The sequence below is a fragment of the Fukomys damarensis genome, unplaced genomic scaffold (genome assembly GCF_012274545.1).
Source record: "Fukomys damarensis isolate Sample0158 unplaced genomic scaffold, DMR_v1.0_HiC HiC_scaffold_39, whole genome shotgun sequence".
In the NCBI taxonomy this organism is placed as follows: domain Eukaryota; kingdom Metazoa; phylum Chordata; class Mammalia; order Rodentia; family Bathyergidae; genus Fukomys; species Fukomys damarensis.
In genome coordinates this window covers 52,908,336-52,922,395 of record NW_022900951.1, presented here as the reverse complement: position 1 = coordinate 52,922,395, position 14,060 = coordinate 52,908,336, and the positions used below count along the sequence as shown (strand labels likewise).

Sequence of the window (14,060 nt, the reverse complement as noted above, 5' to 3'; positions counted from 1 at the left end):
CAGGTCCTCGTGCTTGCGAGGCAGGCAGCGGAACCACTGAGCTAAATCCCTGGCCCTATCTAAGAATTTTTTTTGGTAAAGAAGCTATCTTTCCTCCAGTGTATGTTTTTATCAAAGTGAAATCAAAACAGATACATCCAAAATCTAGAACATTATTAGTAACTATTTTGAGAAAACTATTCTAATAAATTGGAGAAATCAGAGGAAATGAATAATTCTATATATCTATATGTACACCTATATGTAGATATAGATATATGAATTACCAAAACTGAACCAAGAAGATATAAAAACCTTGAATAATCCAATAAAAGGCAATGAAAATAAAGAAGTAATTTTAAAAAACCATCAACTAAGAAAACACAGGATCTGATGGATTTAGTCCTGAAATCTATAAGAACATCAGGGAAGATCTAATACTAATATTCTTTAAACTCTTCAATGAAATTGAAAGGGAAAGAGTACTCCCAAAGTCATTCGCAGATGCTACAACTACCCTGCTGCCAAAATGAGAGAAAGACCCCAACAATACAGAGAACTACAAGCCAATCACTTTCATGAACACAGATGAAAAAAATCCTCAATAAGATACTGACAAAAAGGATGCAACAAACCATCAAAGACATCATACATCATGACCAAGTAGGCTTCATCCTAGGAATGCAGGTATGGTTCAACATAGGCAACTCAACAAATGTAATATGCCATCTAAATACTATTAAAGATGAAAATTGCATGATCATTTCAATTGATGCTGAAAAAGCCTTTGAAAGAATCCATTCATAATAACAACCCTGGAAAAACAGGTAGAGAAGACCTTATGTCAATCTGATAAGAGCCATCCATTCTTAACAAATCAATGGCTACCATCATATTAAATGGGAAAAAGCTGAAAGTGTTCCTTCTGAAATAAAAAAAACAACATGTTCTCTATCACCACTTGTCATCAATATAATTCTCAAAACATGAGCCAGAGTTATCAGGCAAGAGATATATTATATATATGAAAGTGTATGTGTGTGTGTGTGTGTGTGTGTGTATGAAAGGAAAAAGTAAAATCAACATTATCTGCCAATAACATGATCCTCTACATAGAAGACCAAAAGAGTCCACCAAAAGACTTCAAGAGAAACCAGACATTGACATGCTATAAGAAGCACCCTTAGCCATATCAGAAGTATCTGTAATTACAGTATAAATATTAAGATTAACCAAATACTTAGAAACAGTAAATATATGCTAAATACACAACTATACTTTTACTACCAATAGAAAAGCATTAACAGTAATAACATTTAGTTAGCTATCTAAAGACGAATGAAGGAAGCTTAATGGCTATAGTATTAATGATGTAAGGATTTGGGAATGGGAGTGAATGAAAAAATTTGAAAGTTTCAGCAATGCTAGATTAGAAGGAAGAATAAAAAGTGAGCAGTATGATCCTGTTAAAGAGTAAAAGGATATTTATAGAATTTGATAAATGTAGTAGAAAATAATAAAAAAGAGAAAAAGAAACATGTAGAGAATAACAAAAAATTGACAGGGAAAATAATAGGAAAAAAGAACACAAAAAACAGAAAAAAAACATTGAAGAAAGAAGGGCAAAGAAAAAAATTCTGTGTGGTTTTACATGCAATCCAATAAAATTGCCATAAACATTTTGAACAGACATATACAAACCAGTGTTAAAATTTATGTGGAATCAGAAGAGACTCTGAACAGTCAAAGCAGTCTTGAGGAATCAGAGAAAAGTAGGAGATATTTCAGCTCTGCAATTCAAGTTATAACAGTATAGTAATAAAATTAGCATGATACTGGAACAAAATCAGACATTTTGAATAGTGGAATTAAGCAGAGGTTATGAAAACACTGCTATGCATCTTCAGTGTTCTGATTATTTAGCCAGGGGTCAATAATATATGTTGCACAATATGCTAATGATTGGTGCTAGCAGAAAGTATTATCCTTGTGCAGAAGAGTGAATTTAAATCCATACCTCTCATGCTTTCCTAAAATCAAAATAGATCAAAAAGACCTAGATATAAAGACAGAAACACCAAATCTTATGGAAGACAAAGTTGGTGAAACTCTTGAAGAGAGGTTTCGGCGCGTACTTCCTGACTAGAAAACTAGTTCTACAAAATACAATACCAAGAACCAATAATTTATATTTTATCAAATTAAAAAGTTTCTATACAGCACAGTAACAAAAAGCACAGGGTAGAGACAACCTTCTGAACCGGAAAAACTTTTCTAGTTTCTCCTTATATAGAGGACTAATATCTAGAATGTATAAGAAGCTAAAAAATTAGACCCCTCCCCAAAATAAAAGGCTCAATAAAAAAATGGGCTGTTTAGTGCATGGTGAGAGATATATGTCTAGTTTTAATCTTTGGCAATTTCAAACCCAGTTTTTCCAGCACTATTGATTATAGCAGCATAGTTTGTAGTAGTTTGAAAATAGCCCTACTGCCCATCAACTGGAAACTGGATAAGAAAACATGCTTTTTAAAAAATATATATACTATGGAATACTACTCAGGCATAAAGAATGAGGAACTAGACACCTTTATAGCTAAACAGATGCACATTGAGGCCATATGTGTAAATAGTGGATAATTTCTTTGTTGTTAGAAACTGAAAGTGTAAATAAGGGTCAAAATGTATAATAGTGTGAAGTAGGAAGGAAAGGTCTATAGGGGAGGGTAAGTGTGAGGGACAGCGCAAAGGAAAGAGAAAGGAATAAATATGAGCAAAGGAAGAAATGGACACAAAGTCCTTGTAAATAGGGTTAGAGGGGTTGAAGTGATAGCAGGCGAATGGGGAACAAAATATCAACCAAGATATATTATATAAAGGTACAAATTCCCAATAGTGAATGTCAGCATATCGTATACATAAAATGAACCAACACCATTAATGAATCAAAAAAATAGGCAATTGAAATGAATAGATCCTTCTCAAAAAATGTACAAAAGGCCAGGAAGTAAGTGAAAAATATTCAGCATCTTTTGCCTTTCGACAAATTGAAATCAAAGTAAGCCTTCGTTTTCATCTTACTCCAGTATAAATGGTTATTATCAAGTATTTAAAAGATAAAGCAAAACAAAAAACAACAAAGCCTGTCAGTGAGGTTGTGGGGAGAAAGGAACCCTTTACATTATTGTTACCAGTGTAAACCAGTATGGAATTCAGTTTGGCGATTCCTCAAACTAGCAATAGAAATTCCATTTTACCCAGGTGTATTTCTTCTGGTGTCTTTCTGAAAGAGTTAGTCTTTATAGTGAAGTGATACATGCATTCCCCCCTCTCCCTTTTTTTTGGAACCGAGGATGGAAATCAGGTCCTTGTGCTTGTGAGGCAGGCAGCAGAACCACTGAGCTAAATCCCTGGCCCTGCATTCCCATTTTTGTTGTAGCACTATTTACATTAGGCACATTGTGGTAGTAGCCCATAAATGGTTGAATGGACTAAACACACACACACACACACACACACACACACACACACACACCCTCACCATAAAGAATGATAAATTGAGTCATTTGTAGAAAAATGGATGGATCTTGAGATCATAATACTAATGAAATAAATCTGACAGAGAAGGTTAAACATCATATGATTTCTCTAATATGAAACACCCATACAAAACATAACTTGAAGAGCACAATAAAAGAGAGAAGATAGGAAACAGGGCATTATGTAATCTGTAGGGATTGTAATGAGGGGAAGTGAGGGCACAGCAGGGAAAACAGAATGAAAATTATCAGAAAATGATATGTACATATATCAATTCTCCAAGATGAATATAATTATTATGTTTAATAAACATTTACTAATAAACATGAAAAAGAAATACTACCAAGACAGTCTCAAGAATGGGAGAAAATGCTTGCAAATATGGTTTTCAGAAGATACATAATGAACTCTTACTTTCAGAGTAAATTTAATGTTATTAGCCAGCTGTAGAAAAACTTAATCACTAGCCACGTTTCAAATGTATTTTGAGTAGATTGTTAATTTAATTTTTAAATATAGAATATGGTATCTTAATCAGGAAATCAATGACATATATATGGTCTTCAGACAGGAAAAGATTCCTTAAAGGGAATAAATGAAATTTAATACATTTTGGTGAAATAACAAGTGAGTTATAGTAAAATTAAGAAATTCTCATCATAAGATGCAGCAAGAGGGAGAGATAGATGTACCAAGAGCACACAGAGAGACACAGACAGTTAATGAGAGTGTATATATCATGTAAAGAAAATGAAATCAGTGTCTCAGACAGAATTTTATACTCCCAAGTGCATTAGCATCATTCTTTTGTTTTTTTAAATACAAGCATGCAGAAGCACTTCTTTATGCAGACCCCACAATGCTTTGAACATTGGAGGTTGTTTAATGAATAAACCCTGTGTTTACATGGGATGCCTAACTTAAAAACAACCACAAAAGTAAAACCTTTTTACCTTTTTATCAGTGCATATCAGTAATATAAAAAATGAGATTTGTTTTGGTATAGTATTACATGCATATAACATAGTTTGATCATTTTAATCCACATTACTCTTCTTTCCTCCACTATCCCTCTGATCCCCTTTATATATAATAAATGCTCACAACTCAGTCAGAAAAAGACAAGAGAACCTCTTTAAAAGTGGGTAAAATAGCATAGTAAACATTTGCCAAAGACTATTTACAAAAGTCTGATAATTACACAGATATGTAGTAGGGTGTACAATTTAGTAATACATTGCTTGCCTAGCATGTACAAGGCCCTCAGTTTCCTTCTTAGCACTGTAAAAGTGAAATAGAAGAAAGAAGAAAATATATAACATAATTCAAATCATTGAATTGAATTTTAAAATATAATTCAAACCTTAGGAAGCACTTCACTTCCAGTGGGTTGGTTATAATCGATAGATAATAGTATTGGTGAAATTGTGGAGAATTTGGAACATTCTTTAATAGCTTTTGGAAATGTATACCCATATGCCCATTTTTAAATCATAGTTTAGTAGTTACTCAGAAAGTTACACACAGACTTAACATTTACCTGGCAATTACACTTCTAGTTATATGCTAATACAAAAATCATACCAAGTATAATATATGAATATTCATGCCACCATTAGTCATAAAATCCAAAAAGAATTCACTGAAATGTACCTCAACTGAATTCATAAAGAAAATGTGGGTATACCCATTGAGTTGAATATTGAGTCACAGAAGGAATGCTACACTGATAAATATTAGTTTAGATGAGCCTGGAACATGTTGTACGTACAAGAAGCCAGTCACAAAAGGATATAATGCATGAATCTGATTATATGAAAATTCTAGAATAGGAAAATCCATGAAGATAGAGAGTAGAATGGCTTCTTGAAAGTGTTAATATGAATGAATGGGGACTGCTTGCTACATGTATGGGATTTCATTTTGGAGTGAGGGAAACATTCTGTAATTTGATAGCAGGTATAATTAAACAGCTTTGAGAAGATACTAAAAACCATTGAATTGTATAAGGGGGCAAATTTTATAATGTAAATTATCTCATTGTTTTTCCTTAAAAATAAAAGTGTTTGAAAATTGGCTCACAACACTTTTAACTGTTCCTGGAGAAAGCAGTAAGGTTCTTTGGCTCCCATGCTGTCCTCAAAAAATTGACACTTTAATTTGATTTTGCAGCTGGAGGAACAGTTTGCCCTACTGATGTTTTGTTCAAAAATCTCCGCCTCTTGTGATTTGGTATCTTAGTCAGGGATAGCGTTGTCTCAAAGCAGAACAGATCAGTGCTATAACCAAGTAGCTCATTGTCACAGCCAAGTGCCACAGCTCTGAGGTACAGCTAAATATTGCAGCTCTGGGGTGCAGCTATTGCAATTTGAAGAATTAAGACTCCGATGTTCACTCAGCCAGGTGGAGAAAAATCTTTATTATGCCAGCAGGCGCAGAAGAATTCCAGCTCTGAAGTCTGAGGGCTCTATCAGAAATGAGAGCCTCCTTATATAGGGATGAACAGGGTAGATAAGAATGCTCACTGAAGCAGAGGGGTGGGGTTACAGAACATTTCTGAAAGGGATAGTGGGTGGGCATGCTCACAAGGACAGAGGGGTGGAGTTACAGAACATTCCTGAGAGGGGTGGAGCCAACAATATTCCTGAGAGTGGCAGAGCTAACAGAACATTTCTGAGAGGGGTGGAGCTAACAATATTCCTGAGAGGGCACGAAGTTCAAACAGTTACAAAACATTTTGATACATTTGTCAGGAGCAGCAGCACACACTGGTACATATCTAGAATAAAACCTTCTGTGGGGGAAAAAACATGGAGGCAAGGCAAGGGCCTGTCTTATTGTATAGTATTTCTTTATCAGTAGGGCAGTGGAAATATTTAAGTTTAATTCACAAGGTATCCCAGTTACTTAGATAGAGATCATGGGAGTGTTATTCCTGCCATTATCATCTGGGATATATTTAACTACCTGAAAGAGTTAGGTAGTTCTGTACATTATTTGACCTTGAATAAGTTTGTTTAATTTATTTTAATCTTAATTTTCTTCATGTTATTTGTTTGATTATGAAGAATAAAGGAGATAAAACATTTTAAGTATTTGAGAGATGGGGGTGGAAGGGAGCGGAAGTAAATAAAACTAAGATGTGTTATACATATGTACCAAATCCTCAAGAAAAATATAATTATTATGTACAGCAAACATATAATAAAAATAACACATTTGTATTGCAGTGTTTGTCCGGATATAAGCATCAGTTAATTTTTTTCCCTTCTTTTGTCTTTCTGTTAGAAAGCTCTACTAAAAAGTGTATATATGTATATATATATGTATTACATTTTCCCAGTTCTGATGATTAGATGCAGGCCTATTTTCCCCAGCCCTTTTTATTTTCTGTTTTTGAGACAGGGTCTCACAGAGTTGCTCGGGCTGGGCTTGAACTTGAGATCCTCCTTCCTTGCCCTCCCAGAGTAATAAGATTACAGGTGCGTACCACCATGTCTGATAAAAGTATGCTTCCTACAGGTTAGAGTTCACTGTGCTCTAAATTAGCTTCCAGTTCAGCAATAAATTGAGTGTAGCAATAAACTACAGGTGAGGAGTTTCTTCTCTTTTTATTCGTGTGTTCCCTTGCTGTGTTTCCTGATACCTGGTATTGATGCTCATTGAGTTCGGATTTCCTGTCAGACCGCACAAGATGTTTTCATGGACTACACAGACTGGTACTTAGAGGGCTGTAAAATGTCAGCAACAGCCTGTGACAAATGAGCATTGTTAATGTTACTTTGGAGACTGTGTGAGTTCCACTTGTGCTGAGCAGCAGAGAACTTCATTAAATTTTGTACCTAAAAGAGTTAATACTGATTCTTTCATCCCCCATAAATCTTTTCAGCTCTTGCTTTCCACCTAAACCTTCCAGGATTGTTTTCTACCTTCTTTAGACCCCAGCTTTTAATATGAAATTCTTAAGTGATACCAAAGAGTTCATTCAGAGACAGTCCCATGTTCTTGTTGCACTGGCAATGCTTGATTTATTACTAGGCAGTCGGAGTGCATTGCAGATTAACCTTTCCATGTTGTATTTAGCTTTGTTTTATATTCCTTGTTTTAAAAATTGAATGAGCTGGGCATATTGATGCAGGCCTGTAATCCCAGCCCTCAAGAGGCTGAAACAGGAGGATCACTGTGAGTTGGAGTCCAGCATGGGCTACATACTGAGTTCAAGGCCAGCATGTACTCTATAGCAAGACCCTGCCTTAAAAACCCAACCAAACAGGTCTGGGGATTTATCTCAGTGGTATATGCCTGCCTTGCAAGCTCAAGGCTCTGTTTGATCTCCTGTACCAAAACAAACAAACTAACAAACTAAAAGTTGAATGAATGATTAATGCATGTAGAAAATGGTGGAAGGACAAAAAAAGGATTCTCCACAGAGGATCCTTTAAGTGTTAGTTTCTGTGTAGAAACTCTCAGAACCTTCAACTGTGCCAACAAAAACTGACCTTTCTGTAGGCAAAATGATTTGGGATTATATCTGAGGAGGTCAAAACTGCTGAGACCAATGTAAAAGACAATTGTCTAATTTTTTTCCTTCCTAGAAGCTAGAGAAATTACCCACATGAAACCAGAAGCTATCTCCTTCATCCTCATTTCCAAGTACACAGAATTAAAATGGCAGACTTTAATCTATGGTTTGTCTTCCACATCTAGGAGCGGAAAAAGAAATTTGAAAAGGATGGTGAGAAGTTTTATTCTCTATTGGACCGGCACTTGCATTTGTCATCTAAAAAGAAAGAATCTCAGTTACAAGAGGTATGTTCACAAGTCCTGCCTCCTGTTGCCAACTTAGCCTCAGAAATAGTGACACTTTCAGATTACAAGCCTTTCCCTATCAGTCTCAAGCAGGGAACCATGTGCCATCAGCACCTAATGAGAAAAAAAAAACAAAAAATTGTCGCCTGGAAATCAGACCCTCTAAGTTCTTAAGCCAGCATCCCCACTAATTGGATAAAGTACTTCATTTATGGCTTCAATTCCCCTGTGGGTAAGAGGAATAAACCTCTTTTCTTTATAAAATACCTAGCATAAAGTATTTTTTTCTTTTGTCTTTTTTTGGTGGGGGGGTTAAAACAGGGTCTCACTATGTTGTTGAGACTGACCTGGAATTCACTATGTAACCCAGGCTGGTCTCGAACTCACAGTGATCCTCCTGCCTCAGCCTCCTGAGTGCTGGGATTACAGGTGTGTGCCACCACACCCGGCTCTGAAGTATTTTCTTATAGCAACAGAAAATGGACTAGTACAAGATTATTGGAAACCATTTTGTCTAGTGTCATGCAGATTGGGCTCATCTCCTGATACCTGGATCAGTGGGTCTCCTTACATCACATAGGAAGTGCTTAGAAAGGTCTATCTGAGATTATCCCTTGACTGGTATCTGGGAACTTTACTGTTAAATAGTTCCCCACAGTGATATAAAAGTTGCCCTAAAAGATAAGAGTGGCTCACTGTGCAGAAACTACCTGTATGAACAATGTGCCTTACACAGAGTAGTGTAGCTTATTAGCTTATATTTCTTCAGAGAGCCTAGGATTTACATGCTAGGCCCCAAGAACAACTGAGAGTACTTGGTCTCTAATGAGCTTCCCTGGCAGATAGCATTTTTACCTGTATTTTTACTTAGCTCATCAGAGGAATAATCAAGTGTGTCCTGTGTGATACCGTGAAGAGATCTCTTGGAAGCTTATACCTAATTTCCTCTGCACTTTACCCCATGTACCTTTTCTTTGCTGATTTCTCTCTGTGTCCTTTCACTGAAGTAAATCTTAACTGTGACTATGACTATATGCTGAGTACTGTGAATTCCAATGAATTTCCAAGTCTGTAGTTGGTCTTAAGGAACCTGAACATAGTCCAAAGTTTTGGAAGCTTTTGTTATACAGCTTTCTGGAGGGTTCTAGCAGTCTGGTGTTGTCCTTATTGACTTTTCTGATAAGTTAACATGCAACCTTTACATGTTCATTTCAGAGTGCCATGGGGAGTATATGGTCAGGCATCTTTCTGATGAAGAAATTTCATTTTGAAGCAGTATTATGTTTATAAATGTCTACTAAGTTTAATGGGAAGTACAGAGGTAACGTCCTGGTTCCTGCACATACATTTTCCATTGCTGACATCTTGTATAGTACAGTACATTTGTTAACAATTGATGAGCCACTGTATTGTACAGTCCATGGGTTTTGCCAAATGTATAATGGCATGAATCTAGTATTATAGTATCATACTGAATGCTTTCACTGCCATAAAAATCCCTCTGCAGGGCCTAGTCATCTCTCCATCCCTCCCTTCTAATTTCTGGCAACCCTTGATAACTTTATCGACTTTTTTGTTTTTTGCCTTTTTCATAGTGTCATACAGTTGGAAGCATAAAGTATGTAGCTTTTCAGATAGGTTTTTTTTTTTTTTTTTTTTTTTTTTTTACTTGTTTTTTCTTGATTTGATAGCTTATTTCTTTTTAGGGCTGAATAGTACTCTATTGTCTGGATGTACTACACCGTTTCCTTACTCTTTCACCCATTGAAAGACATTTTAATTTCTTCTCAATTTTGCAGAGTGAATTAAATTGATAAATACTTACGGGCACATTTTTGTGGATATAGTTCTTGAAGTTATTTGTATAAATACTGAAGAGCACAATTGCTATGTTATATGGTAAAAGTACTTACTATTAATCTTGTAAGAATCTACTCTCTTCCAAAGTGGCTGCACTTTTTTTTTATCCTATCAGCAAGGAATGAGACTTTCTGTTGTGCCTCATTCTTGTCAACATTTTTGGATTTTAGCTATGTTAATAGCTGTGTAATTATATATGATTGCTGTTATAACTTGCAGTTCCTTGATGACATATAATGTTGCATAGTTTTTCTTGGGCTTAGTTGCCATCCAGATTATGTTCTCTGGTGTGGTTTCTGTTGAGATATTTTGCCTAGTTTTAATATTGTTGTTGTTTTCATATTGTTGTTTTTGAAGAGCTCTTTGTGCAATCTCGGATATGTTAAGTGCTAGTCCTGTATTAATAGGTTTTTGAAAGATTTTTCTCCAAGTATGTGGCTGTATTTTTATTCTCTAAATAGGGTCTTTTATAGAGCATAAGTTTTCAATTTAAATGAAGCCTAACATCAGTTTTTTTCTTTTATAGAGCATTTTTTAATGTATCTGTAAAGCATTGTCATATATAGCATAAGGCCACCTAGTTTTCCTCTTCCTGTATCTTGTAGAAATTTTATACTTTGGTTTTATGTTTGTCTATCATCTATTTTGAATTAATTTTTTAAATGTTTATTTTAATTAGTACATGTCTGTAGCATATAATGCTTACATTCCTTGTGTGGAGTTAGATGTACGTAACACATCTAATTTCTTTTTCATCCCCTTCTCTTCCCCCTTCTCTCAATCTCTTGGTCCTTTTCCCTATTACAAAAGATCTATCTCACTGTTTTCTAGTAACTGTCTCATATTTTAAATTAATTTTTTGTATTTAGATGTTTTAAAGATAAGAATATACAATTATTCTTGCACCGGTTGTGGAAAGTTTGCTTTTCTCTAACTGCTTTTGAGATTCTGTGCTTTTGTTGGATTTATTTTACCGTGATGTATCATGCTGGAGTTCTTTTCTCATCTTCACTATTTGGGGTTTTACATTCTCCACTTCTTTGTTTGTCCAGTATGGGTGTACTTACTCAAGTCAGGGAGGAGTGCTACATGTAAAGTTCCCGCCTGCTTGCTCTTGGGGTGGGCATGTCACTTGTCTGGTCTGGGCTTGATTGCTTATGTTTAATACCTTTTTCTGATCATGGCTATTTGGGCTTCTAAGTACCTCCCTTATTTGCATGTTAAAGTATTTTTCCTACTTGAAATGTTGTCTAGTATTTTCTAAACAGAATATTTTATACTAGTCTTGTTATCATCTGATTTTTCATTCATTGCATTTAATCTTATATTAGTCTTCTGTGCACTAATTGCTGTTGCATTCACTTTTAGTTGCTTTTGTTTGTTTGTTTGTTTTTTGGGTACCAAGGATTGAACTCGAGTCCTTGTGCTTGTGAGAAGGCAGGTGACAGAACCACTGAGCTAAATCCCTGGCCCCCTATTTACTTTTGTTAGGGTACCTCTAAGTATATGGTCACCTGCATCAGCCCTGCTTTCCAATTCTGATATTATTTTTTCACATTGGTTGCTACTGCTGTGTATGTTTCCAATAGAAGTGTTAATATTTTGCAGTACTGTTTCATGCCTTTTAACATACTCTAGTTATTTGCTAAACTGATCATTCATGTTTTATGTCATTTTGTCTTGCTCAGCTTGCTATTTATTTATTTATTTTTGGTACCGGGGATTGAACTTGGGGCCTTGTGCTTGCGAGACAGGCGGCAGAACCACTGAGCCAAACCCTGGCCCTCGGCTTGCGTTATGTAAGTTCACTGATCGTGTTGTTCAAGTCAGTGTTCTGTTTAGTTATACCTTTTTTGAGCTTATCAAGCATCTTCTTGTTCTTTTTTGCCTTTACTTTTATTATGTTGTAGAGTATAATTTAGCCATGTGACTTTTGATGTCTCCTCTCAATGCCCTATGCATTAGCTTTTTGACAGTTTGGAGTTTTTTGGGTTTTTTTGTTTTTTTTTTGGGTACTGGGGATTGAACTCCTGTCCTTGTGCTTGCAAGGCAGGCCACCGAACAGCTGAGCTAAATCCTTGGCCCAGTTCGGAGTTTTTTGTGGCATTTTATTTTCTTATATCCTCATGTTTGGTGTTTGTATATGTGCATGTGCTCTGAGACTTTAGAGATTAAAGTGGAAAGACTATGTTGCTAGTATGGAGGTATTTTTAGTTATTATCTTCTTTCCAGTGATGCACTCTGGGCAGAACTAACTATAAGCCTTTGTCTCTGAATATCTGACTGCCTTCATTAATTTGAGGAGGATCATGTGGAGTATTATTGACCAAGCATGTAGTTATCAGGAAAATTAACCATGGTTTTATTGATGACACAAACCAACCAGTTATTGGTAGACGGTAAAAACCAGTTCATAGCAACAACTTTGCCACCCTAGCAATACCAACCAAATCAGCAACAATAATGCAATCAAAGACAAATTGGATATTGGCATGCCATAAAAACCAGTAAAAGGTACCACTGTACCAACCTTTCTTGTTGCAAACCTGTTTCCTTCTTAGCCTAAAGTTAAACTTCTCAATGTTTCTCTGGCTAGCCTGTACCATCTCTGCTACTGTCACTTGTGGCTCTCTCTTCCCTTGTCCTTGTGGTAGGGTGACTCCACAAACCCTGAAGTGTAATTATTCTATGACTCTATCTTTTTTGTTGTTGTTGTTCAGCTTTAATTGAGTTTATTGGTACATTTTAGGGATACAGTACAGTTATATTCATTGCTGGGATCTTGTACCTCTACATGACAAGTCTTGGTTCTCATTTTTCCCCTTACCCCTGCCCTCCCTTCATCCCCTCCTCCCCTCCCCATCTACAAACACTTTATTTCCATCTTTTCATTATCTCACATTTTTTCTTTTCCCTTATTACCCTTCCCCTACCCGTCCCACCTTCCCTACACCTTTAGCTCCTTTCTTCCCATTTCACAATGTCAGTAATCTTATTGGGATCTTCTGTATTATTGCACATTATTCACACCAGAGAAACTATTCGGTATTTACACATGTGTGCCTTATTTATTTCACTTAGGAGTATATCTTCAATATGTCTGTGACTCTATCTTAAACAATTAACCCCTTCTCAAAATGGCTTCTTATTAAATACTCTCAAAATATGGTGGGTAGTGCACTAGATTTCTTCTCTAGCACTAGGCTGCTGTGTGGAATGATTCACTTTTGAAGAAGAACTCCATGCTGTTTTTGCATTTACAGGGACCATGGGCTTTTTGGGGGTAATTGCTTAGCCTGTTGTTTTTTTTCTGGGTTTATATTGTTTAAACAGAGACTTATATCCCTCCCTGGGGTGAGATGATCTTTCCAGACTGCTTCATTCTTTCTCTTCCATTGTGCTCTATTTTTTCAGCTTCTCTGAAGTTTTCAAATTTCCTGTCAGTTATTTCATGATTCCTGAAGATCTACTTCCTTTTTTTTTTCTCCTCTTCACTGAGTTCTATACTTGATCTTAGCCAAAAGGCCGAGAAGAGATCTTCACTGAGTTCTTCTTTTTCTTCCCCAGATTACTCAATTCCAGGTCCCACAGAAGGTGCATTTTGCTGCCAGTCTTTAGTCTGCCATTTTTAATCTTCTTAGATTATTGTTAATTGGTTTTTCTTCTGTTTCAATTTATGCAACTAATGACATTCATATTTTTTCTAAGCAGTGCTTTAGCTGCATACCACAAATACTGTTATCTTCCATTTTCATTTAACAAAAAATATTCCACAATTTTTGCATTATTTGAGCTTGTTTTTAATGCTTATTCACTTTTTCAGAATGTATTTTTGCTTTTTACCAATTTAAAGCCAAATATATATATATATA

The 14,060-nt window shown here is 35.7% G+C and overlaps 1 protein-coding gene across 4 annotated transcripts in view; it reads left to right on the top strand.

The window, feature by feature from the left end:
- Nucleotides 1–14,060, top strand: part of Ophn1 (oligophrenin 1) — a 418,396-nt gene that overhangs the window by 206,512 nt on the left and 197,824 nt on the right. For all 4 annotated transcript variants that reach the window (XM_010632184.3, XM_010632183.3, XM_010632182.3 and 1 more), the window contains one exon: nt 8,227–8,328. In XM_010632184.3, coding sequence (XP_010630486.1) covers nt 8,227–8,328 — 102 coding nt within the window. The remainder of the gene's footprint in view (nt 1–8,226; nt 8,329–14,060) is intronic.